At 40.8% G+C, this 25111-nt stretch overlaps 1 protein-coding gene across 2 annotated transcripts in view; it reads left to right on the top strand.

The window, feature by feature from the left end:
• The window catches only part of Dcaf5 (DDB1 and CUL4 associated factor 5), a 106860-nt gene that overhangs the window by 76548 nt on the left and 5201 nt on the right, over window positions 1-25111 (top strand). For both annotated transcript variants that reach the window (XM_008845948.2, XM_029569793.1), the window contains exons 7-8: window positions 5805-5871; window positions 18741-18868. In XM_008845948.2, the coding sequence (XP_008844170.1) occupies window positions 5805-5871; window positions 18741-18868 (195 nt within the window). The remainder of the gene's footprint in view (window positions 1-5804; window positions 5872-18740; window positions 18869-25111) is intronic.

Genomic DNA, 25111 nt, shown 5'->3' on the forward strand with positions numbered 1-25111 from the left:
TGAGACAGGGTCTCCTGTAGTCCCAGCCAGCCTGGAACTCATTATGTAGACCAGGCTCGCCTTGAACTTCCAGAGATCTGCCTGCTTTTGCTGGAATTAAAGGCCTGTGCCACTATGTCCTGCACTACTTTGTATTTTAAAATGTCTCAGAATTCTGTGTCCCCTTCTGGAATACTTTTCTAGATAGCCACATTATTTGCTCCCTCATTTCCTTTAGGGCTCTGCTCAAAATGCCATTTTATCAGAGAGACCGTCTGTGACCACTCTATATAAAATGGAAACAACCCCCACCACTCCCTGGACTCCTTAACCTGATGATTAGTTTTTCTCCTTAATATTTCCACCATCAGGAACATCATATGTATATTTCATATTGCTAACTTTGTCCTATTTACCCACATTATATGATATGTATGTATAATTTTCTCCCACTCAGAATGCTAGTTTCATGAGGGCCGAGTGCAGGGTCTCTTTTGGCCAGTTCTATATTCCCTTCCCTGGAACAGTGCCCAACACATAGTAGATAGACATTCAGGAAATATTTGTTTAAAGAATAAAAGAATGAACTCATTTTTATTTCAGGCTCTCACAGTCAGCAGTATCCCAGGCAGCTGACTTTTAATGCTGGCAGCAGTCCAGCAGACAACCACTAAATGCCATAAACGAATTCTTCAGGGTATTTTGTGATTTCATGTGTGCTAATACTTAAACAGCCTGACAAGATGTCAGTGGGCCGAGACCCCCTCCTTGCAAATTGTCCTAAGTAATTCTCTTGTGGTAGGTAGAAGAAAAGTTTTAAGTGGAAGAGATAATAGATAACCTGTCTTATCCCTGAAAGGAAACCTGGACATTCTAAGCATTTTCTATGTATTTGAGGAGCTGTCATATTAAATCCAACAGGTGTTAACTCTATGGGAGTGTTGTCTTTCTTCTAAGGCAGTCTTCTGAGTCAGCATTCTGTCTGGACAGTCCCTTTAACATTTCCAGGGCTCTTCCCAGTGAATACTAAACAAGTAGGAAAGTACTTTAGTAGTAAAATAAGACTGATAAGCTCCACCTGCCTCTGCCTCTCAAGTGCTGGGACTAAAGGGGTGCACCACCACGCCTGGTGTTTATAGCTTCTTTTAAACAGCATGAAATGAGGAGATGTTAAGCAGTAAGTTATATTTCATATATATATTTGTGTGGTTAGTGGCTAATTCTTTTGTGTCCTGTGTTCTTTCCCTTTGTCTTAATATAGGTTGAAATTTCAGGTGCAGCTAATTTTGGAAATGGAATAAACAGTAGCAGAGATGTGTAGAGTAGTGTGAGACCTGGAAAGACTTGATGAGCCTCCATCTGTGGCTGTGGGCCATTTGACTTTGGCCCTGATGGGGGAAGGATATATATGTAGCACAAGCATCAGGCTTCTTTGGGAACAAGGAAGCTGGGCTACTCCTATTAGCACTCATTCCTTGAAGCAGTCTGTAGACAGGCTTTAAACAAAGAGATGTGGCTACTCAAAGTTGGAAGACCATACAAAGCACAAAGAAGGAAGGCCCGAAGGCTACAAGCAGGTGCCAGAGAGGGAGCTAGACCATAGTTCCTGTTGAACCCATAGCATGTAGGAAAGCCATCACTTTATTTTTGCCCTTCCTTCGTGCGGTTCATCTTTCCCTGAAGTTGACTCAGTGCTCACATTTATCTTCTGTGAATCACCAGGCCCCTTATTTCTCATAATGGCTCTTGGCAACTTCACTTCATGGAGTGGTTGTTGCATACCTACATGTTTTATATTTTCTACTTTGTATAAACTCTTTAGGAGTTCAGATATTACCTCACATGCCTTTGTAAGCAACAGAGTGTCTAGCATAGAAAACAGACTCTGGGTTAGTATATAGTGAATAAATCTTTTCTCCTAATCTTTGTGAAACAGGCTGAGAGGAATGTTCCTGGCCTTCTGAATTCCAACTTCCTAACTTCAACAAAATAGAGTCATAACTAAAGGGAACTTTTTTTTTTTTTTTGGTCTTTTTGAGATGGTCTCCCTGTAGTGTAGCCCCAACTGCCCTGGAACTCACTATGTAGACCAAGCTGACCTTGAACTCACAGAGATCCGCCTGCCTCTGCCTCCCTAGTGCTGGGATTAAAGACATGTGCCACCACACCTGGCTAAAGAGAACCTTTTTAATGGAAGTGTAACAATAGTTACCTTTGAGTTTCTTGTCTTGAGTGAATTTATGGAATGATGTGTCAGGCCACTTGGGCAGTAGCTTAGGAACTTTCATGATATCTGGATTCCACCAATCCTTCTCAAGGAACAGCTAATCTCATTATCTCATTTTGCAAGTATAGATACTGAGTCCAGTGTTTTCCACTGTGCCCTAGCACAGAGATAGCACTGCTTCATCTGTAAACTTTCCTACCCTTGCTACTTTGCTTATGCTCCTACAAGTGTTTTGAAGACTTGTAAACTGACTTGGGGGTTGGGGGCATACTGGGTATTGAACCTAGGTTCTCTCAGATACAACTCAGGCACTCCACTACTGAGATACATCTCCACCCTGTAATTGATTGAAATGGTTGTAAAGTATTTAGTACACATCTATGATATGAGGTGGTGTGCTTGTTTGGTCTTAAACTATTTTTAGAATTTCACAATGTCCTTTTCAAGTTAGAAGTTTTCTTTAGAAAACTGTAAGTCTTTATTTTTTAAGGGAAAGATAAGCGGATGGAGCCAAAATGCCAGAAGCAATCTTGATGTCCAGTTAGAGTAAAACAGTTTTGTCAATATTTGGAAATACGTGAGCTCCCAAAATTGTTATTGTTAGACTGTTGTTGCTGTTAGACTATGTGTTTATTTGTCTTAAATTACAATAGGTCTAGCAATAATGTCCCTTTTCAGGTAAGCAATTTGAAGCTTCTACATAAAAAGACATTGCTTATGCCCTTGGCACTAAGTCATGGCTGGGATGACAGTGGCTTTCTATTCAACAATCTCATCTGGCAGTGGATATTCAGGTTGCTTGATTCTCACACTAAAATCTCCAGGAAGTTACTAGTTTTCATTTTCTACATTAAAATTTTTATTGTGGCATAAACTGATATATAAAATTTACCATTAAAAAATGTAAAGTTCTTTGGCACAGTGGTGTACACCTTTAATCTCAGCACTTGAGAAGTAGAGGCAGGCAGATTTCTGTGAGTTCCAGACCAGCTGAGGCTACTGGGAGACCTTGTCTCAAAAAAAAAAAAAAAAAGGTGACATATACCTATAATCTCAGTACTCAGAAAGGTGAGGCAGGAGAATGACAAGTTTCAGGCCAGCCTGGGTTTAGCAAGACTTGGTCTCAGCCTCCTCCAAATAAAAGTACAGTTCAGGGGCTGAAGTGTAATTCAGTGATACAGTGTTAACATGTGTGAGGCCCTCAGCAGTCCTAAAAATTTTTACTTAAAAATGTATAGTTAGCTGGGCGTGGTGGCGCATGCCTTTAATCCCAGCACTTGGGAGGCAGAAGCAGGCAGATCTTTGTGAGTTCAAGGCCAGGCTGGTATACATAGTGAGTTGTAGGACAGCTGGGGCTACAAGGAGACCCTGTCTCAAAAAGACCCCCCAAAAAAGGATAGTTTGGGGACTGGTAAATTGGCTCAGCAGGTAAAGGTGCTTGCTGTCAAGCCTGCCATCCTAAATTCAATCCCTGGGATACACATGGTAGAAGGAGAGAACCAACTCTTACAAGTTTTCCTTTGACCTCCACACAGTGCCATCACTTGCGTGAGCATACACACACACACACACACACACACACACACACACACAATTGCACTCACACAAAATAAAACAAGCAAATATCTTCTTTAAATTTAATGTGCAGTTAGGGCTGGAGCAATAGAAGGTAAGGGTATTTATTGCACAATCATGAGGACCAGAGTTTAGATCCCAAAACCCATTTAATAGGCCAGGTATCCCACAGATACCTGTAATTCAAGCTCTGAATAAGAGTTGACATCCTTTTATAGCATGTGTGTATGTACACAGGTGCACACAGACACACATATAAATATATCTTTAAAAATATACAGTTCAAGCTGGGCATGGTAGTGCACGCCTGTAGTCCCAGCACTTGGGAAGCAGAGGCAGGCAGATCTCTGTGCGTTCAAGGCCAGCCTGGTCTACATAGTGAGTTCTAGGATAGCTGGGGCTACCGGGAGACCCTGTCTCAAAAAGACCAAAAAAAAAAAAGAAAATACAGTTCAGTGGCAGTTAGTACTTCTATATTGTTGTCCAACCATTGTTGCAGTCCATCTCCAGAGCATTTTTATCAACCCAGACACAAACTCTGAAACTGAAACTCCATTATCACCTTCTTCCAACCCTTGGGCAACACTATTTTACTTCCTGTTTCTGAGTTGCACTATGCCAAGCACTTCATACAAGTGGAATCATTTAAGGATTGTCCTCTGCTTTTGCCCTGTTTTGCTTCATATGTCCTCAGGGTTCATTCACATTATAGCATCTGTCAGAATTTCCTCCCTTTAAAGGTTAAGTAATATTCCCTTGTGTATTCTTCTACATTTTGTTTATCCTTTATCTGTCAATGAATACAAGTTGTCTTACTCTTCAGCTACTGTGAATAGCACTGCTATACATTTGCATGTACAGATGTTTGTTAGTCTTTGCTTTCAATTATCTTAGGTAGATAATCAAGGGTTAGATTACTGGGTTATATGATAGTTATATGCTAACTTTTTTTTTTTTTTTTTTTTTTTTTTTTTTAGAAAGGGAAAAAAAAAAAAAAAAGAGGACGAACTATGTAGACCAGGCTGGCCTTGAACTCACAAAGATCCACCTGCCTCTGCCTCCCAAGTGCTGGGATTAAAGGTGTGCGCCACCACACCCGGCTATATGCTAACTTTTTGAGGACTCACCATACTATTTTCCTCAGAACCTGCACCATTTTACATTTCCACTAGCAATGTTAGTAACAAAAGTTCCACTTTCTCCGTATCCTGGACAGTGCTTGGAACAGCCATACTAATGGATATAAAGTGATACTTCATTGTCTCTTTTATTTGTATATCCCTAATTATTAGTGATGTTGAACATCTTTTCCTATAAGTATTGGGCATTTTCATAACATCTTTGGAGAGGTTTTTTTTTTTTTTTTTCAAGTGCTTTGGTCATTTTAAAATTTAATTGGGTTTTTTGTTGTTTAGTTTTTAGCCACCAATCTATGTGATCTGCAAGTTTTTTTAAGTATTATTTTTTGTGTATAAGTGTTGCCTGCATGCAATGCCCTCAGAAGTCGGAAGAGGGCATCAGATTCCCTGGAACTGGAGTTACAGATGGTTGTTACCTGCCATGTGGGTGCTGAGAATTGAACCCAGGTCCTCCGCAAGAGCAGTGGTCTTAACCACCGAGCCATCTCTCCAGCCCTTTCCAAGTATTTTTATGAGGCTATTTGCTGTGTGGTGCCTTAAATTTTTCCCATTTATACAGTTTTCATATTTTTTATTTATTACTATTGTGGGCCTATGTGAAGATCAGAGGACAACTTTTAAGGAAATGGTTCTGTCCTTCCACAGTGGTATCTGGGGATCAAATTCAGGTCATGGGGCTTGCACAGCAAGTGCTTATTTACCCAGTAAGCCGCCTTACTGGCCCTGGTTTTGTTTGTTTGTTGTTGTTTAAAGTTTCTCTCAGTACAGCATAATATAGACATAAAGCTATGTTTATTACTATATGATATGTATTATATGTATAGTTGAATAATTTTCTCTCCAATTATAAAATAATATGTAACATGTCATTTTTGTACCAACAGTATATCCTTTCAGGCTCTGATGACTTCAACCTGTACATGTGGAGAATTCCTGCAGATCCAGAAGCAGGTGAGTATGTCCCCACAGCATGAACCTACCACTGTGCTTGGCTCTCTTGTCCTGTGACTTGCACTGCCTTGAGGGAAAGATCTATCTCAACAAACAGATAAACTTTTTTTTTTTTTCTGATATTTTTGAGTCAGGGTCTTCCTGTAGCCCCAGCTGGCCTGGAACTCACAATGTAGACCAGACTGGCCTTGAACCCAGATATCTATTTGCCTCTGCCTCCCGAGTGCTGGGATCAAAGGCATGAACCAACACACCTGGCTCAAAATATACCACTTTTTTAAAAAATTAATTTTTTTCTGTCTTTTTAAGACAGGTCTCCCTGTAGCCCCAGCTGGTCTGGAACTCACTATGTAGACCAGGCTTGCCTGAACTCACAGAGATCTGCCTGCCTCTGCCTCCCAAGTGCTTGGACCCAGCTATACTTTTTTTTAAACAAAAGCAATTTATAGAAAAGAGGAATTTTTAAAATAAAATTTAGAAGCTGGGTTTGACTCTCACATCATCTTTTTGTTTTTAGTATTTTGGTTTTGGTTTTGGTTTTGGGGTTTTTTTTTTTTTTTTGGTCTTTTTGAGACAGGGTCTCCCTGTAGCCAGAGCTGTCCTGGAACTCACTATGTAGCCCAGGCTGGCCTTGACCTCACAGAGATCCGCCTGCCTCTGCCTCCCGAGTGCTGGGATTAAAGGTGTGTGCCACCACGCCCGGCAATATTTTATTATTTTTATTTTATGTGTATACGTGTATTGCCTGCATGTAGGTAATTGAACCCATGTCGTGCAATGCCTGCGGAGGACAGAAGAGGCTGTTGGATCCCCTGCAACTGGAGTTACAGACAGTTGTTAGCTGCCATGTGGGTGCTGGGATTCGAACCCAGGTCTTCTGCAAGAACAGCCAATGTTCTTAACCACTGAGCCATCTCTCCAGCCTCCTTACTCTCACATCATATGACTCAAATGATGTTTAGATTTTTTTTTCTTTCCTAAGAATCTTTTTTAAAAATTTACATTTATTTATTTGTTTGTTTGTTTGTTTTGGTATTTTTGAGACAGTGTCTCCCTGCAGCTCCAGCTGGTCTAGAACCCACTATGTAGATCAGGCTTGCCCTCTATCTCATAGAGATTGGCTTAGCTCTGCCTCCCATGTGCCACCACATATAGCTCTACATTTATTTATTTTGTATATGTGTTTGTTAATATGTCTGTGGACACATGTGAGGCATGTGGAGGCCAGAGGACAACTTTGAAGAGTGAGTTCTCTCCTTCCACTATGTGGGTCCCAAGGATTGAACTGAGGTCTTCAGGCTTGGCAGCAAGTACATTTACTCACTGAGCCATCTCTGAAGCCCCAAACCTTTCTTTTTTTCATTCACTCATTTTTGGGAGGTTGGACGTAGTTCATTCAAATAGGGCTTCGCTATATGGCCCAGACTTGCCTGGAGCTCTCACTCCTCCTCCCTCAGCCTCCAGATTGGTGAGATTATAGGTTTATGCCACCAAGCCCAGCCCCTAAGAACCTTTCTTTAGACCTTAATTCTCTCTTTTACTTCCTGTTTCACATGAGAATTTTTTTTTATCTTTCTGTTACATGCTTTCCCTTAACCATCAGCACATCCTCCTTAACTATTTTATGTATGCTTGGTTAGGGCCTTTCCTTCTGTTAGCTTCCTTGGTGATGTTAACTAAAGGAGGCCTTCTCTGTTGACAAACAGGTGTGTTTCCTGAAATTTGATAACTCCAAACAGACGTCAGATAATTTCTGTATTTGCTCTAGATGTATTTTGAGAAAAGCCTATGGTTTTCCATAAATTTGGTTCTAAGCCATCTGAGCTTTCACACCTTTTTTTCTTTTTTTTTGGTCTTTTTGAGACAGGGTCTCCCCGTAGCCCCAGCTGGCCTGGAACTCACTATGTATACCAGGCTGGCCTTGAATTCATAGAGATCCGCCTGCCTCTGCCTCCCGAATGCTGGGATTAAAAGGCATGTGCCACCATGCCTGGCATCACACCTTATTTTTATAATAGAGCTTTCACCTGCTTAGAATTACCTACTGCTTTAAAAATGTCTGGTTTTTCTTTTGAGGACAGCTCAATACAACAATCTCCAGGTGATATATGACATGAAACTGGAAAATGGCCATTAGAAAAATAATAGTGGACTCTGTCAAGTATATGACATAGATGTGCCTAGTGCTCAGAATTGAGAGAAGTTTTCAGCTTTGCCTATTGTTGAATTTAATATTATTACCAAACTTTTAAAACTTTGGGGTGGGGGTGGGGGTTCCAGTTGCTGTGGTCTAGTTACTAAATAAATTATAAAAGAGCTTTCCAGGGCTGAAGAGATGGCTCACCGATTAAGAACACTGACTGTTCTTGCAGAAGACCCAGGTTTGAGTCCCAGCACTCTCATGGCAGCTAACAACTGTCCATAACTCCAGTTTCAGGGGATCTGACAACCTCTTCTGTCCTCTTTGGGCATTGCACAACATGGGTGCACTTTCTTACATGCAGGCTAACACTCATACACATAAAATAAAAATAATAAATAAAATATTTTTTAAAAAAGAGCTTTCCTTCTAATATGTGGAAGTACAAGAGAAGCAGCTTTCCTTTGAAGCACAACCAGATGCGACAACAGCAGTCCGCTGTACAGACCAAGACTAGTTGTTGGAGGTTGTTCTGACTCAAGATTCCTACCCCACAGATCCTAGGTTGATAAACTGAGAAATAACCTAAGCTTCAATGCTTTTAATTTTTTTTTAGTATTTCATTTAATTTTTACATTTTTTAATTCTATGTGTATGAGTGTTTTGGCTGCGTTTATGTAAATGCACAATGTGCATATAGTGCTCTCAGAGGCCAGAAGAGGGTGTCTAATCCCCTGGAACTGTAGTGTAGATGGATGTGAAGCTACCATGTGGGTGCTGGGAACTGACCCTGGGTCCTCTGCAAGAGTACTGAGTGCTCTTAACCACTGAGCCATCTCTCTACCCCTTATTATTTTTATTTTATGTGTATGAGTGTATTGCCTGCATGTGTGTAAGTGCACCCATGTCATGCAATCCCTGTGAAGGTCAGAAGAGGGCATTGGATCCCCTGGAACTGGAACTACAGATGGTTGTTAGCTGCCATGTGGGGCTGGAAATCAAACCCAGGTCCTCTACAAGAGCAGCCAGTGTTCTTAACTGCTGAGCCATTTCTCCAGCCCCAAAACTTTTTTTTTTTTTTTTGGTCTTTTTGAGACATGGTCTCCCTGTAGCCCCAGCTGGCCTGGAACTCACTATGTAGACCAGGCTGGCCTTGAACTCTTTGAAATCCACCTGCCTCTGCTTCCCAAGTGCTGGGATTAAAGATGAGCGCCACCAGGCCTGGCTAAAACTTTTAGCTATTAAGCCAATGTAATTTTTAAAATACAGAAGTTACTTTCTTCTGGAGCTATTCTTTGTAGTTTTTCCCATTCTTATATGAAGAAATAATGGAAATCAGCAACAGAATAGAAGGTAGGATTATGTTGCTTTGTTTTGGTTTTGGATGCCCCCCTCCCAAGTACTGCCTTAGGGTATGAACCACTTGTCAGGGTTACAATAACAGAATACCACAAACTGGATGGCTTAACAGACCTAGTATAGCAGGTGTGGTGGCACAGGCCTTTAATCCCAGCACTTGGCAGAGCCAGGCTGAGCTCCAAGAGTTCAAGGCCAGCTTGGTCTACATAATGAGTTCCAGGCCAACTGGGGCTACTGAGAGACCCTGTCTCAAAAAAGACCAAAAAAAAAAAAGACAGTATATTTTCTCATATTTCTGGAAGGTCAGGGTGCCAGCCAGCAGGTTGTTTCTCCTAAGGCTCCATTCCTTGTCTAGCAGATGGCCACGTTCTTGCCATGTTCCCACCTTCTACTGGGCTCATGTACCCGATTCCCCTTTCTCTTCCTACAAGGTAGGTCTGGTGTCACTTTCTAGGTGTTCTTCAGAGATGCTTTATTTTGTAGTTCCTCAAAGAAATGAGGCTGCCCCTGCCTCCCAAGTGCTGGAATTAAAGGTGTGTGCCACCATGCCTGACCCAACTCATTGGTAAATTAAAAGGCTTCCCTTATTTGGCAGACCTTTTCCTGAATGAAAGGGAGAAACATGCATTTTCACTGTCAAGTCATTGCATCCACCCTCACAGGCAGCAGGCTACACAAGTAGGCTAGAAATAGCTGGAATGGTGTGCATATGTGTGTAGATGCTGACTCTTCCTTTTTTGTATATTTATTTTAGTACATGTGCATTCGTGCATACATGTGTGTGGCACGTGTGTAAGGGTCAGAGGACAATTTACAGGAGTTCTCGCCTTCCACTATATGGGTTCCAGGGATCAAACTCAGGTTGTTGGGCTTGCTGGCAAGAGCCTTTACCTGCTGAGCCATCTTGTTGGCCTTCTCTTCCTTTTCCTAGACTTGCATTTGCTCTCTTAGGCTTAGGCATCTGTTTTTTCTTTTAATGTAAGTGGAAAAACAGCTGTTTTTAATTGGTCATAGGTCGTTGGTTGCAGACACACATGTGAAGTACATATGAGGAAAGAAATCAGTATAATTCACTTTTTGTACAATTAAGCATTGCCTGTTGGGAGGTCTTTGAGCTATACTGAGCATTGTCCCCATCTGGTGTCTCTCATCTCTTAAGTAGATACATGATCCTCAAGAGGCAGCCACTCCTCCCTCTCTGTTGTCAGTGTCCTTGTTACATATCTCTGTTGTTTGAATGTTGAAGCCTGCAGTTGTTCATTCAGGTCTTGGAAATGCTAAGGTTTGTTTGGGCACTTCTTTTAACTATGCCAGGCAGAGAAGTGTCTTTTGCCCTTCATGTTTTAAACTCTGAATTCTTTTTTTCTTTTTTTGAGACAGGATCTCCTTGTAGCCCCAGCTGTCCTGGAACTCACTATGTAGACCAGGCTGGCCTTGAACTCACAGAGATCCGCCTGCCTCTGCCTCCCAAGTGCTGGAATTAAAGGTATGCGCCACCATGCCCGGCTTAAACTTTTAAACTCTTAATTCTTAATTCTATTAGTGGAGTTAATTTTCTTAACAGTTAACTTACCAAGCCTCACCTTCGCAGGTAATAGCTTTAGCCTTCTTCTTTTTCAAGCTTTGTTCCAGAGAAAATGATGAGGGGTTTTACTTCAATTTGTTCACTTACTAGGTATCTTAGATAAGACATCATTGCAAAGCTGTATGGACCATCCAAAGATAAACATTTTTATTTTCCTTTGCAGTGCTGGGGCCTTGAGCATACTAGACAAATTACCACTGGGCAACACCTTCAGCCAATAAATATTTTCTTGACTTCCAAGAATGTCCATTATAAGGGGGATAAGCAAAGGGGTATGCCTACATGCTTGTGTGCCTGCACGTGCACACATTCAACTTAAAAGTGGATTTTAAGGGCCATAAAAAAGATAATTAAGGAGAGTATGAAGAGATTTTAGGAACTTGGTAAGTTTTCACGGAACTAACATTTTAAAGCTCCCTGAAGGATAGGTGGCAGTTTAGCTACTCATATTTCTCTGCTGTCACTATAAGAAACATCCAAAATTGGCATCGGGAACATGGAGACAGAAACAATTGAATAATCCACATACTGGGTAACAGAGCCTAGAAGTAGAGATTCTTTTCTCTTCTTGCATGCTTGTATTCCACAGTGTAATGTATTCATCTTTTCATTCACTTATCAAGTATTTATTGAAAGCATACTGGTAGGCACTGTCTAGAGACGGGGGATATCGCAGACACAAAAAAAAGCCTTGCTATCACTGAGTTTATTCTTAGTGAAGGAAACCTAGTAGACATAAATAGTACAGAATGTCCAACAGATTGGTCATGCTATGTAAACAGCACATCAGAGTAGAGTATAGGAAATTATATTGGTGGTGGTGGGGTCAAGATACTTGATTTTTTTTTTTTTTTTTTTTTTTTTTTTTTACAAAGGGGACCCCAGCTGTCCTGGAACTCACTATGTAGACCCAGCTGGCCTTGAACTCAGATCCACGTGCCTCTGCCTTCCAAGTGCTGGGATTAACAGCGTGCACCACCACGCCCAGCAACATATTCGATTTTTGATTGGATGTTTAGTAGGGGCCTCATTGAGAAGGTCACATTTGAGCAAAGACCTACCTCAGAGTGGTAGGAGAGAGAAGTATGCAGCAGTCTAGGGGAAGAGCATTGCAGGGAAACCTGCAGGAAGGTCTTGAAGTAGGAGTAGGTCTAATGTATTTGACATATGTGGACACTGATGGGTTGAAGCCAAAGGAGAGTGGTGGAGGAGGTGTGCACAGTGAGAGATGAGGTCTAAGGTAAGTAAGCCAGGAGGGGTGGGGGCATGGATATCCCACTATGTGATTTTATTGAGTAACTAGGGAACCACTACAGAATGATGAGCAGAGGAGCTACATGATATGACCTATTTTGGAAAGACTGCTGTGGTTGCTGAGTTGAGGATAAATGGTAGGAGTGGGGCTGTCAAGCATAGAAATGGGGAGATGGGCTGGAGAGATGGCTCAGTGGTTAAGAACGTTGGTTGTTCTTGCAGAAGACCCAGGTTCAAATCCCAGCACCTACATAGCAGCTAACAACTGTCCATAACTCCAGTGCCAGGGGATCCGACAGCCTCTTCTGACCTCCACAGGCATTGCACAACACGGGATAAAGAAATGGGGAGAACTACTAGGTGTCTCAGAAGACATGTGATGGTGGTAGCTTGAAGCCAGGTCCTAAGGTTACATGAGCGATACATGTAAGAAGTCAGACCATTTAGAATTTCTTGAAAGATGGGCAAAGGGTAGATAGTTTGAAATATCTCTTGGCAATACAAAGTTTAAGAGAAAGGTCTGACCTAGTAATAAAAATTTGTGTTGTTAGTATGTTTGTAGTAATTAAAACTGTAAAAGACAAAATCCCCAAGCACAGAAGTCAGCTTGTCAAGAGAAGGAGCTCAAGGACTGAGCCCTAAGGTTTCCAGTGTTTCAAAGTCAAGAAGAAAAGCCAAGAAGATCAGGAAAGAGTGACCAAGGCCAAGTATGCTGATGTATGCCTGTAATCCTCTCTGGGAGACTGAGGTAGAACGACAACAAAAAAAGTAGTTGTCCTGGTTGGTAGTTGGTAGCCCATGTCTTTAATCCCAGTGAGCAAATGTCTGTGAGATCAAGGCCAGCTTGGGCTACATAGTGAGATCCAGGTCAACTGTGACTGTAGGGAGACCTTGTCTCAAAACAAAACAAGAAGAAAAGAAAGAGAAGAAGGGAAATCAATAAAGTCATAGGAGCACCATGGAGGAAGCAAGCTGTGTTGAATCATATAGATCAAATAAAATCAGTTAGGTTAAAGACTGAATTAACCATTGGAGTCTTTGGTGAATATCATATACCAACATATGCTGAAGTTTCCTAAGCCCAAGAAGGTAATTTTGGTGTATTTGATCACAGTTTTATCAGTACGTGTTAAAGGATTTTGTTGATGATTGTTAGAAGCATTTCCTATATGGTAATTGTTTTGCTGGGGTGTAGAATTTTACACCATTCCTGACAGTTCTTCACTAATTTTCATTTGCCTGGTTCTTATATGGATGCCTCTATTCTTACTATCTTGGGTATGTCAGCATCAAAATCTGTAAGACTGAAGTTATTTTCCTCTTCATGAGGGCTTATGTTCTGGTTGGAAATGCAGATTTTATTTTCTGCTTTACTAAATTTTTTTGATACTTTTTGGAACAGCATCTGACTGTGAAGCCCATGGCCTCAACCTCAGAATCTTCCTTCCTCAGCCTCCTGAGAACTGGGATTACAGGCCTACACCATCACACTCAGCCTGCTTCTTAATTTCATGTTTTCCGGTCGCCTGGTCCCTCTCTACTACTTTAATACTTTCGTCATCCTAATTAATGGGTTCCTAGGAAAAGGGTGAAGAAGTTCAAAGATTCTGACAAAATAATATTTCATTGCAGTTTGGAATTGATTTTGCTACAAAATACATGTCTTCTTTATTTGCAAGTGCCACTAAAGACCACTTCCCCTCATGATCAATCAATTGCTCTTAGATAAAGGCATCAAGAAATCTTGATCACCTTGCTTTTAGCTTTTAAATTGAAACCATAGTCATTCTTTGGAGGACTCTGAAGCCAATGACATTGGCAAGAAACAAGTAGCTGAAGTTGACGAGAGAGTAGTGTTCTGTTTTGTGTGACAAGCTTTACCCACTGAGTCATCTCTCCAGCTCTAGCTTTGACTTTTGAATGAAACCTACAAACAAGTGCCAGCATGTTCAGCTAAGCCAGCCAGAGCAGATGGTGTCAAGAAATGACTATTGTATAGAACTTTAAACAAATAACAGTTCAGACAGGTCCTTTTTCCTAAGTATGTGCTAGTCGATTTGTTGTTACACACTATTAGTGATTATGTCATGATTGAGCTCGGCAATCATTTTACATAAACTATACAGTAGCAGCTAAAAACCAGTTGTTTGAAACCCAAGAACTATACTACAGAGTAGGACTTTTTCCACTTGTGACCCATTTTCACTTGAGAAACCTTTATAGAACCTTGCGTATGTAAGTATAGTAGGTATACAAATCAAACATTTGTATACAAATCAAACATTTACTGAAAGTCATAAGAATTTATTTTAGGGGACTGGAGAGTTGGCTGAGCAGTTAAGAGCACTGACTATTCTTCAGAGGACCCCAGTTTGGTTCCCAGCACAAACATCTTTTAACTCTGGTTTCCTGGGATCCAGTGCCTTCTTCTGGCCTCCATGGGCATTGCACAGCACAGGTGCACTTACATACATGTAAGCAATATACTCCTACACATAATAAGTATTTTTTAAAATTTATTTTAAAAAATTATTTGGCGCCTGTATAATTTTATCATTTATTAAAAATGAAAGCAATTTTGTATCCTAATGAGAAAGATGCACTTTTATTTATTACACTACTGGAAATCTAACCCAGGGCTTTGGGCATGTTGGACAAGCATTCCACCACTAAGCTACATTTCCTACACATAATAAGTATTTTTTAAAATTTATTTTAAAAAATTATTTGGCGCCTGTATAATTTTATCATTTATTAAAAATGAAAGCAATTTTGTATCCTAATGAGAAAGATGCACTTTTATTTATTACACTACTGGAAATCTAACCCAGGGCTTTGGGCATGTTGGACAAGCATTCCACCACTAAGCTACATTTCCAGCTTACTTGTTTAATTTTAGAGCATCTTCAAGATTTTTCAGAACTGCTAGAAACTTCGACTACATAATCATCAATGCCAAGAGTGCTGTTTCATGTAATACGTAGTATAAGATGGCACAAGTAAGGTTGAGGAAATGGCTGAGCAGTTAAATGTACAGATCGCAGAAGACCCAAGTTCAGATCCCAACACCTGTGTTGGGCAGCTCACAATTGCGTGTAACTCCAGCTCCATGGGAATGTTACACTTCTAGCCTCTATGGGCACATATATTCATATATACATATACAACACAATTTTAAGAAGTACTAAAAGTAGTAGCTGGAGAGATGGCTCAGCAGTTAAGAGCACTTCTCTTGTAGAGGCTCTGGGTTTGGTTCTCAGCTTGCACATGGCAGGCAACTAACAATCTATAACTCTGGTTCTAGGGGATCTCTTCTGATCTCCACAAGAACCAGGCACATAAATGGTACACATACATGTATGTAGGCAAAACAGTCATACACATAAAATTAAAAGTTTTTAGATCTTTTTGAGGCAGGGTCTCCCTGTAGTCCCAGCTGGCCTGGAACTTTATGTAGACCAGGGTGGCCTTGAACTCATAGAGGTCCACCTGCCTCTGCCTCAGGAGTGCTGTTACTAAAGGCATACCCCACCATGCTCAGCTTAAAGTAAATATTTTAAGTAATAAGAGTGAATATTTAAAATTACAGAAGTATGTTTAGAGTTAATTCACAAATTGTTGAACATTTTGTCTTAATCCCAAATGAAAATTTAACAATATTTTACAAAAGTCAACATGTTTTCAAATTAGGCAAGTATTTAAAAAGTATGTTCTTGGACTGGAGAGATGACTCAGTAGTTAAGAGTACTGGCTGCTTTTGTAGACCTGGATTTGGTTCCCAGCACCCATATCGTGGCCCACATCTATCTATAACTCCAGTTCTAGGGGATCTTACTCCTTCTGGCCTCTGTGGGCATTGCACACATGAGGTGCACCCACATAAATGCAGATAAAACACTTATACACAAAAACAAATTTTAAGACTTTGTTTCACACAAGTAATTATGTTTCTATAAGAACAGAAAAGTTCATACAGTAAAGACATTACAACCCATGACACAAATAGTGTCAAATCTAAGCTGGGATGTTTGAGGCAGTATTCATTGGTGTTGCATGGCGTCACCACATACATAGTGCAGAATGCCCACGTTGTGTTCAAAACCAAGGTTAGAAGGAAGTTGTGCAATGCAACATGGGTAAAGGCTGTCAGAAACAGCTGGGATTCATTACACATTTTAGCTTGGGTTGTCGGATGTTCAGAAACCTTTTATTGTTGACAGTTCTTTTGTAACCCCCACATTCAGCTATGTGACTCACCATAACACACAGTTTAAGAAGCTGTACACAGATCCCCTCTTTCAAGCCCATTCATTGCTATGATTCTGTGAACATGGCCTTGGTTACTTTCACAAATGGTTGAAATTCTTTCTGTACCTTGTTCTTACCATTAGACCCTTGGCTGTATTTACTTTTATCCCTTTTTTAGATTTGCTAGATACCAGTGGTACCAGCTTAGGTAGGAAGGAGAAACAATTAACAAGAAACAATTAAGAAACAATTGCTATTAGATTTAACACACTTTCTTTGCTGGTGACCAGTCCAATGGTGGAGGTAGGGGCAACAATAGGATGTTGGAAAATATAAGTCAGAGAACCATGCACCTTGTCAAATCAACCTTTCCTACAAAAGAAATAGACACAAAGGTGCTTGTGATTGTTAGTTTTCATTGTTAACCTGACAGTACCTAGAGTTACCTGGGAAAAGACTCTCAATGACCTATTGTCTAGATCAGGCCTGTGGGCATGTCTGGAAATAGGGTGGTCTTGATTGCCTTAATTCATGTGGGAAGACCCAGCCTGAAACTGGGCAGCACCATTCCCTGATTTGGGGCCCTAGACTGAGTAGAGAAAACTGAGTACTAAGCATGTGCTTTTTCTCTCTGCTCTTGACTGGATGTGATGTGACTTGCTGTCTCAAGTTCCTGCTGCCATGACTTCCCTTCATTAATGGACTGTATAGCCTGGAATTGTGTGTGAAAATAAACCCTTTCTCTTCTAAGTTGCCTTTTGTTGGGTATTTCATCACAGCAACAGAAATGAAACTTGGCCAGTACTCTCAGGGTTGCTGTGATTCCCATATCTAGACAACTGTTTTAGGACCTTAGGCCCTCATGGATCCCTGTCCTCTCATTTTTTTGATTTTATTTTTCTTTTGACCAAACCCATCTTTCTTACTCCCATCCCACCCTTAGGCACTCAGATTGCCTTGAAGGGGTGTCACCATTTTGATCTTATGACTTGAGCCTATCATTTACAAACATGTTGGGCTGCACTAATTCTTATCCTGGGATGCATTGTAGCCCATTGGTTGGACATGCCTGTGTCCCACCATGATAACCTATTTTATCCATGGAACAAAAGGGGTGTTGTACCAGGAGGCCAGATGCAGAAGAATTTCTTGAAAGAGTTTATTTGGGGGAAGGCACCTTGTTGTAGTCCTTGTTTTTTCACTGAGACATTGAGAAATGTTTGGAATGAGTGTTGAGGAAAGTATTGCTGGGAGTGGAATGGGACATGTGGAACAGAAACTGCCTACTTGTACTGTATAGGCACCATGTAGTAATTGATCAAATAATGAACACTCTTTAGTTTGTTTCTGGGTGCATCCTATTTTGCCATGTTTATGTGTACTCAGCTGTTGTTGATTTCTCAGAATCTCTGAGTTTCTTCCAAGTTCATCAATGATCAGATCTGTTTATCAGTGGCCTCTTGACTAGAATCATACATAAGGCCCACTCTTTAGTTCAAATATTTTTTAAATTTTTAAATCATGTTTTATTTATTTACTGGGGTTGGGTAAGAAGTCCATATGGGTGAAGGTCAGAGGACAACTTTCTGGAGTTGATTTTCTCCCACAATATGGTACCCAGGAATCAGGTCATCAGGCTTAGTAGCAAGTGCCTTTGTCTTCTGTGCCATCTCACTTACTCTAGTTCAAATTGGACACTTGGACCTTGCTTATTATGAAAGTAGTCCACATTGCTTTTATCTTTTATTTTTTTCCTGCTATCCAGGTGCAGAAAAAAGGATTCTTCCCATTATTTTCTTTGTGCTTCTCCCTGCTCTCTTGTCATCTTAGTATAAATTGGGGGCTAAACAGATCAAAGATGCCTTGTGTATTAAGTCATCACATGCTTCTTGTTTTGCATGTTCCTTGCTCAGCAGCCTGACTAGTCCCAAGCAGTTCAATCTGATTTTGCTTTCATGTTTTTTTTCTAAGTAATACTTAGATTGTAACTTGGAGACCAAAAACTTGAAACTTTAAGTGGCTTTGGGTTCACTGACAATGGAATTGCTGTGGGTGAGCGTGGGCAATGCTTACAGGCTAAATAAAGCCTCTTGGTAAGAGCACATATGCTGAGAGGTGTTTCTTATCCCTCTTTCCATAGCAACTTTATCTGTGAGATTATGCACTCTGCTTACAGTTGGGTTAATAAAAAAATCCCAGCTCCTCTTCAAAGTTGTTTATATGTCATTACTAGAACCTGTTTTGCTTTCAATGTTCAATTTTTGTCTCCTTCTGTCTTCCCAGGTGGCATTGGCAGGGTGGTCAATGGAGCCTTCATGGTGCTGAAAGGGCATCGATCCATTGTTAACCAAGTCCGGTTTAACCCCCACACCTACATGATCTGCTCTTCAGGTGTAGAAAAAATTATCAAGGTGAGGCACTTCCCTCTTCTGTCCTTTTCAGGAAGTTTTATAGTTTATAACTGGGAAAGACTGGAAGAGTGTATGTAGGGATTCATATCTAAACATACTAAACACTTACCAAAATTCTCAAGTGCCAGGGATGGTGGTACATGCCTGTAATCCTAACACTCAGGAGACTCAAGTTAGGTGGATCTCAAGTTCAAGGCTAGCTTGGCTAGCTACATCATAGGACCCTGTCTTTTAAAAGAAAAAAATTCTCAATGAATTTGTTATACTAAAAATTATCAGAAGTTGATATTTTTAAAGTGATTTTTGCCAGGCTTGGTGGAGCATGCCTTTAATCTCATCACTCAGGAGGCAGAGGCAGGTAGGTCTCTGTGAGTTCGAGACCAGCCTGGTCTACATAGTGAGTCTCAAGCCAGCCAGTACTATATAGTGAGACCCTGTCTCAAAAAAAAAAAAAAAAAAAAAAAAAGAATGGAGAGAAAGAGAGGAGGCTGGAGAGATGGCTCAGAGATTAAGAGCACTGGCTACTTTTGCAGAGGACCTGGGTTCAATTCCCAGCACCCACGTGGCAGCTAACAACTGTTAGTAACGCCAGTTCTAGGGGATCTGACGCCTTCTTCTGACCTCCAAGGGTATAGCATGATACGGGTGTACTTACATACATGTTGGCAATATACTAATACATGTAAAATTAAAACAATAGGGACTGGAGAGATAGCTTAGCGGTTAAGAACACTGGTTCTTGCAGAAAACCCAGGTTCGTATCCCAGCACCCACATGGCAGCTAACTCCAGTTCTAGGGGATCCAACAGTCTCTTCTGTCCTCCGCCGGCATTGCACGACACGGGTGCACTTACCTACATGCAGGCAATACATGCATACACATAAAATAAAAATAATAAATAAACTTTTTTAAATTAACATAATGAAAAAAGAAAAGTGATTTTGAGCCTTTCAGAATTATTTTAGCATGTTTATTAATAAATGGATGTATTTTATATGTATTTTTTTATTAGTAATATATATTTGTTTAGGGTATGGTGGTACACACCTGTAATTCTAAGACTTGAGAGATGGAGCAGAAGGATCAGAAGTTTAGGGTTATGCTTGGCTTCTTAGGGGGTTAAAGGCCAGCCTGGGCTAGAAACCCTTGTCTCAAGAAAAGAAAATTTAAAATACATATACGTGGATTTGTACTATGTGTACACAATTCTATAGAAAAGTGTAGGTAGCTTTTTTTGTTCCAGTTAAAGACCCCTAAACTGAGCCAGGTGTGGAGGCAGGCAGATCTCTTGAGTTCAAGGCCATCCTGATCTACATAGTAAGCTCCATGCCAGCTGGGGTTACAGGGAGACCCTGTCTCAAAAAAAAAAAAAAAAAGACCCCAAACTGATCAATACATATGTACATGATGCATTTCTATATTGTACATACTTATATTTTTTATGTTTCATAAACATTCCTTCACTTATGCGTATAGGTAACTGAAACAGGAGGAAGCCGGAAGCCGTACAGAGCTTAGCCTAGAACTGATGACCTTAAAGCTATCTTCAAACCATTCCACTACTGGCCCAGCATCTTCCTTTGCCTTGGGCTATGCCTCCAGAACCATTTTTAAAACTGGTCACCAGCCTTTGAAACAGGAACTTTCTTTTTTTGTCTTTTTGAGTCAGGGTCTCTTTGTAGCCCCAGCTGTCCTGGAACTCACTGTGTAGACCAGGCTAGCCTTGAACTCACAGAGATCTGCCTGCCTTTGCCTCCTGAGTGCTGGGATTAAAGGCATGTACCACCACACCCAGCTAGAACTGTCTTCTAAACACTACCATATATGTTGTTACATTTCCAGTGGTCTTTGATCTTAACTATGGTGAATTCTGGTTTCCCCACACATGTGGAAGTTAGGAGAACCATTATCTCATCGGTTAACCATCTTATACTTTGCTAAATTGTTATCCTAATTTGGCAAAGATTTAACTAAATGATTTTTCAGAATCATGGCTAAGTTGTCTCAAGATATGTTTAAAGACAGTAGTCTGGGGCTGGGGAGATAGCTCAGTGGTTAAGAACACTGGCTGCTCTTGCAGAGAACCTGGGTTTAGTTCCCAGCACCCACATGGCAGCTAACAGCTCTCCGTAACTCCAGTTCCAGGGGATCTGACGCCCTCTTCTGACTTCCTGGGGCATTGCATGACACAGGTACACTTACATATATACATGCAGGCAATACACTCATCCACATAAAATAAAAATAGGTATTTTTGAAAATAAAAAAAAAATAAAAACAGTAACTTGCTGGGGGAGGTGGTATCTACCTTTAAACCAAGTGTTCAGGAGTCAGAGGCAGGCAGATCTCTGAGACCGAGGCAAGCCTGGTCTACATAACCAGTTCCAGGCTAGCTGGGATTACAAGGAGACCCTATCTTAAAAACAAAGCAAAACAAAATAAACTGTATGGGGTTTTGATTGAGGTGACTTGGATATGAATACTTACTATACCAGGTGAACAAACTCACTTTCACCGGGAAGTATTTTTATTGATACCACAGAGGGAACCAGCCTGACCTGTGTCTACAGAAAGATACTCTACTGCCCATGTGCAGTCACTCATGTTCTAGGTGATCAGTGACCCTTTTCCATATCTGGGGAAGTGAGAGTTCAGACAAAATGATGATTCTTTTTTTCTTTCTCCCTCCCTTCTTCCTTTCCTTCCTTCTTTTTCCCTCATGATTTTAAGTCAGGAGAGAGAATGCTTCCCACAATAGTTAAAATTCCTCAACTTTGTTTTAAATGACATTGAAGCCTGAGAGAATTTTCAGATAAAAAGTAAAACTGTATTTGTGATTATTTAGTATTTTTTATTATTATTATCTAGAATTTTGTATATTTGAGGGTAGAGAGCAACTATCAGAAATACATTGGCAGTATATTGTAGGTCAGTATTTTCATTTGTCCATGGCTTGTTGGTTTCAGATTGGGGATGACTTTCATGGCTGCATTTGTTTCCTCAGTATGGGACTTATAGATCATTTTTTTTAACCGACTTTTTCTTTTTGCAGATGATGAAATTTAAAATACAAATTTCTGTCTGGGGTCACACAGTTAATTAGTGAAAACCCTGTGTTTTATCCCACCACATCTGCCATGCTAATGGGAAGAGTGGATAGCCTGACTGGATCATCTCAGTAGTCCTTCAGTTGGACAGACATTGAAATGGTCCTGTCCCTTCTATTGCTTTTCCCTCTCTTTTGGCCTATAACTAATGGCTTGACTCTGTAACATGCCCTCTCCTGGATCGTTGACGTCATTCTCTTCTCAGAAAGCTCTCTGCTTGGGCATCTCCTTTAGAAGAGAAATTCCTGTTTGGCATGTACTCTGGGATGCTTCTGTGCTAAGTCTCCCCAGATATTGTTTAGTCAACTGAAGTCTTTACGCTAAAGGTCATAGGTTGGAAACTAGCCAAGTTCTCAAGAAAGGGAAGAAAATGTTTTCTCTGTGAGGTTATCCAGACTGAATTGTAGTGCTCACTGCTCCCAGGTTCCCATAGGAACCAAGAGGCACATTTGACCATTTGAAACCTTAAAGTCTGCACAGTGAGAGGGAAAGCATAAAGGCCTGAGGTCTCCATTTTGCGTTCTCACAGATGCCCTCCCCATTTTCCATCTGCCTTGAAATACCATGCTGTTAGAAAAGCATTGCAGGCTAGGTTTGATGGGGCATCCAAGAGGCTGAGGCAGAAAGATATGGAATTCAAAGATCAACCTGGACTACACAGTGGGACCTTTTCTCAAAAAAGAAAAGAATAAATGTAAGAGTGGAAGTGGGAAAGGAAAGGTTAAGGATGAAACCAAGTGCCGGCGTCATCTCTCTGTTGGAATTACTGCCCTTGCCTGAGCCTCCTGAAAGCCCACTTCTCAGCACCCTTGTGTTGGTGTCCTGTTGGTGAGGGGGCTTGCCCCTCTTGCATTGGGATTTACCTGTGCCTCACAATTGTTATTTAAAGAAAGTCCTTTCCTACTTGCTACTTCTGAAAAGGTCAGGTCAGTGACTAAAGAGCATCACCTACCATGAGACCTGTTTTGCTCTTTCCATTCCCCCTTCTCTCTGCCCTTATCTTTTACTGCCATCCTTTCCAGCTTGGAAAAGAGTCTTTTTTGTCAGAACAGCCTCTTTCACTTACACAGGGGGTCTTCTGTTTCCCTGAATGCCCACATTTAGCAAAAGAAGTGATTTATCTTATAGTTAAACATGAAAGGATGAGAAAAATTCTTTTTTCCCAACCCAACATTAGTTTATTAGCCTCATATTTGTGATCTGTCTACTGTACGCCATTTGAGGTAGATCCTGTGGGAAGCATAAAATGAAGAAATATAGCACATGTCTACCTAGGAACTGATGACCCAGTAGGGGAGACAAGAAATAAAGACAATGGGAAATGCAAGGGGTCCTAAAACGTGGAAACAAAGAATCGTGGAAGGAGAGTTTTTGCTCATTTGGGGTCATCTCAATAGAAGTTAGTATAAGACTTCAAAAGAAAGGTGGAAGTGGTATTCCTCTGTTGGAGCCCCCCCCCTCAGAAAACCTTTCTCACTTTTCCTTAGTAGATCTAGAGAGGGAAAACAAAGCTGAAAGAAGAATGAATATGAGTTGGGGTTGGAGAAGTGACTCTAGGTTTCTTCAGCCTTCCATTGAGCTGGAAGTCCTCCAAAGAGATACCATTTCCTGGGAATTGCCAAGGAAAGCATGTCAGGAATAAGCTTCAGGAAAGTTCCCCAGGGAGAGGTGAATTTGTCCTTAGTTAGATTAAGGAAAGAATTCTGATGGAGAAAGGGGAATGATGGAACACTGTTCTCTGGGTGGTGAGATGCTATCTAAAGATAGACTTCAGCCTATCAGGCTAGAAAATGCCTGGAATTTCATCTAGTTGCCATGGCTACAGGCTGATGTAACTGAACTCCTTTGTACAGCTCTGTGGACCAGTCTGGCAGTCAGGTAGAGTTAAATATTCTCTTTTGCTGTGACAGCGTAGTTACCTTGAGCTTGATTTTTGCATCATTTATCCTACCTATGAAGCTGAGCTTTTGAATCAAAAAGACCTCCTGAGTTAAAATCCTGGTTCTGTTACCTTTTATCTGTGAGCCCATGTCCTTGATCATAGGGTAAAGGACTGTTAAGAGATATGGTTTCAGTCACCTGTATAAGGATAAAGTCTTACCAGACTTATCTTCTCCTGAAGCTAACCAAATAGTTGGTAAACAAGCCAGCAATTCCCTGGTTAGAAGAATCCAGTTTCCTGGGTAACTGATGCCTACATGTGCAGGGGGCTGTAGTGTAGGCAGTTTGCTGTTCTTATCAAAGTCCAGTGAGCAATTCTCATTGGTTAAAAATAGAATCCTACCAGGCTTGTGGCGCATGCCTTTAATCCCAACACTTGGGAGGCAGATGCAGACACATCTTTTGAGTTTGAGGCCAGCCTGGTCTACATAGCAAGTTCCAGCCCAGCTGGGGATACAGAGCTCAAAAAGACAAAAAAAAAAAAAAAAAAAAAAAAAAAAAAAAAAAAAAAAAAAAAAAAAAAAAAAAGACGAACCCTGCAGTTTGGGAGAAGTGGAGCATATTAACTGTCACAAAGAACTGACTGTCAGGTCTGTTTTCCAAAACTTCTCTGTGCATAGCTTCAATTTTCTGAGAGGTTTTTTTTTTGTTTGTTTGTTTTTTTGTTTTTTTTTTGTTGTTTGTTTGTTTTGGTCTTTTGAGACAGGGTCTCTCTCTGTAGCCCCAGCTGGCCTCCCTGCAGTTTGGGAGAAGTGGAGCATATTAACTGTCACAAAGAACTGACTGTCAGGTCTGTTTTCCAAAACTTCTCTGTGCATAGCTTCAATTTTCTGAGAGGTTTTTTTTTTGTTTGTTTGTTTTTTTGTTTTTTTTTTGTTGTTTGTTTGTTTTGGTCTTTTGAGACAGGGTCTCTCTCTGTAGCCCCAGCTGGCCTGGCACTTGCTTTGTAGGCCAGACTGACCTCAATCTCATAGAGATCTGCCTGCCTCTGCCTCCGCCTTCCAAGTGCCAGGACTAAAGGTCTGCCTCCCAAGTGCTAGGACTAAAGGTGTGAGCCACCGCACCAGGCAATTATCTTTACATCATTCTCCACACCATTTAGATAGGGCTATAATTTAAGTATTAACAGAGGGAACTAAGAGGAGATTGTGAGGGAAGTCAATAATGTGGTTATCCTGGGCCTAAACACAGCCT

This window comes from Nannospalax galili, unplaced genomic scaffold, assembly GCF_000622305.1.
Source record: "Nannospalax galili isolate Female #2095 unplaced genomic scaffold, S.galili_v1.0 scaffold42, whole genome shotgun sequence".
Taxonomy (NCBI): Eukaryota; Metazoa; Chordata; class Mammalia; order Rodentia; family Spalacidae; genus Nannospalax; species Nannospalax galili.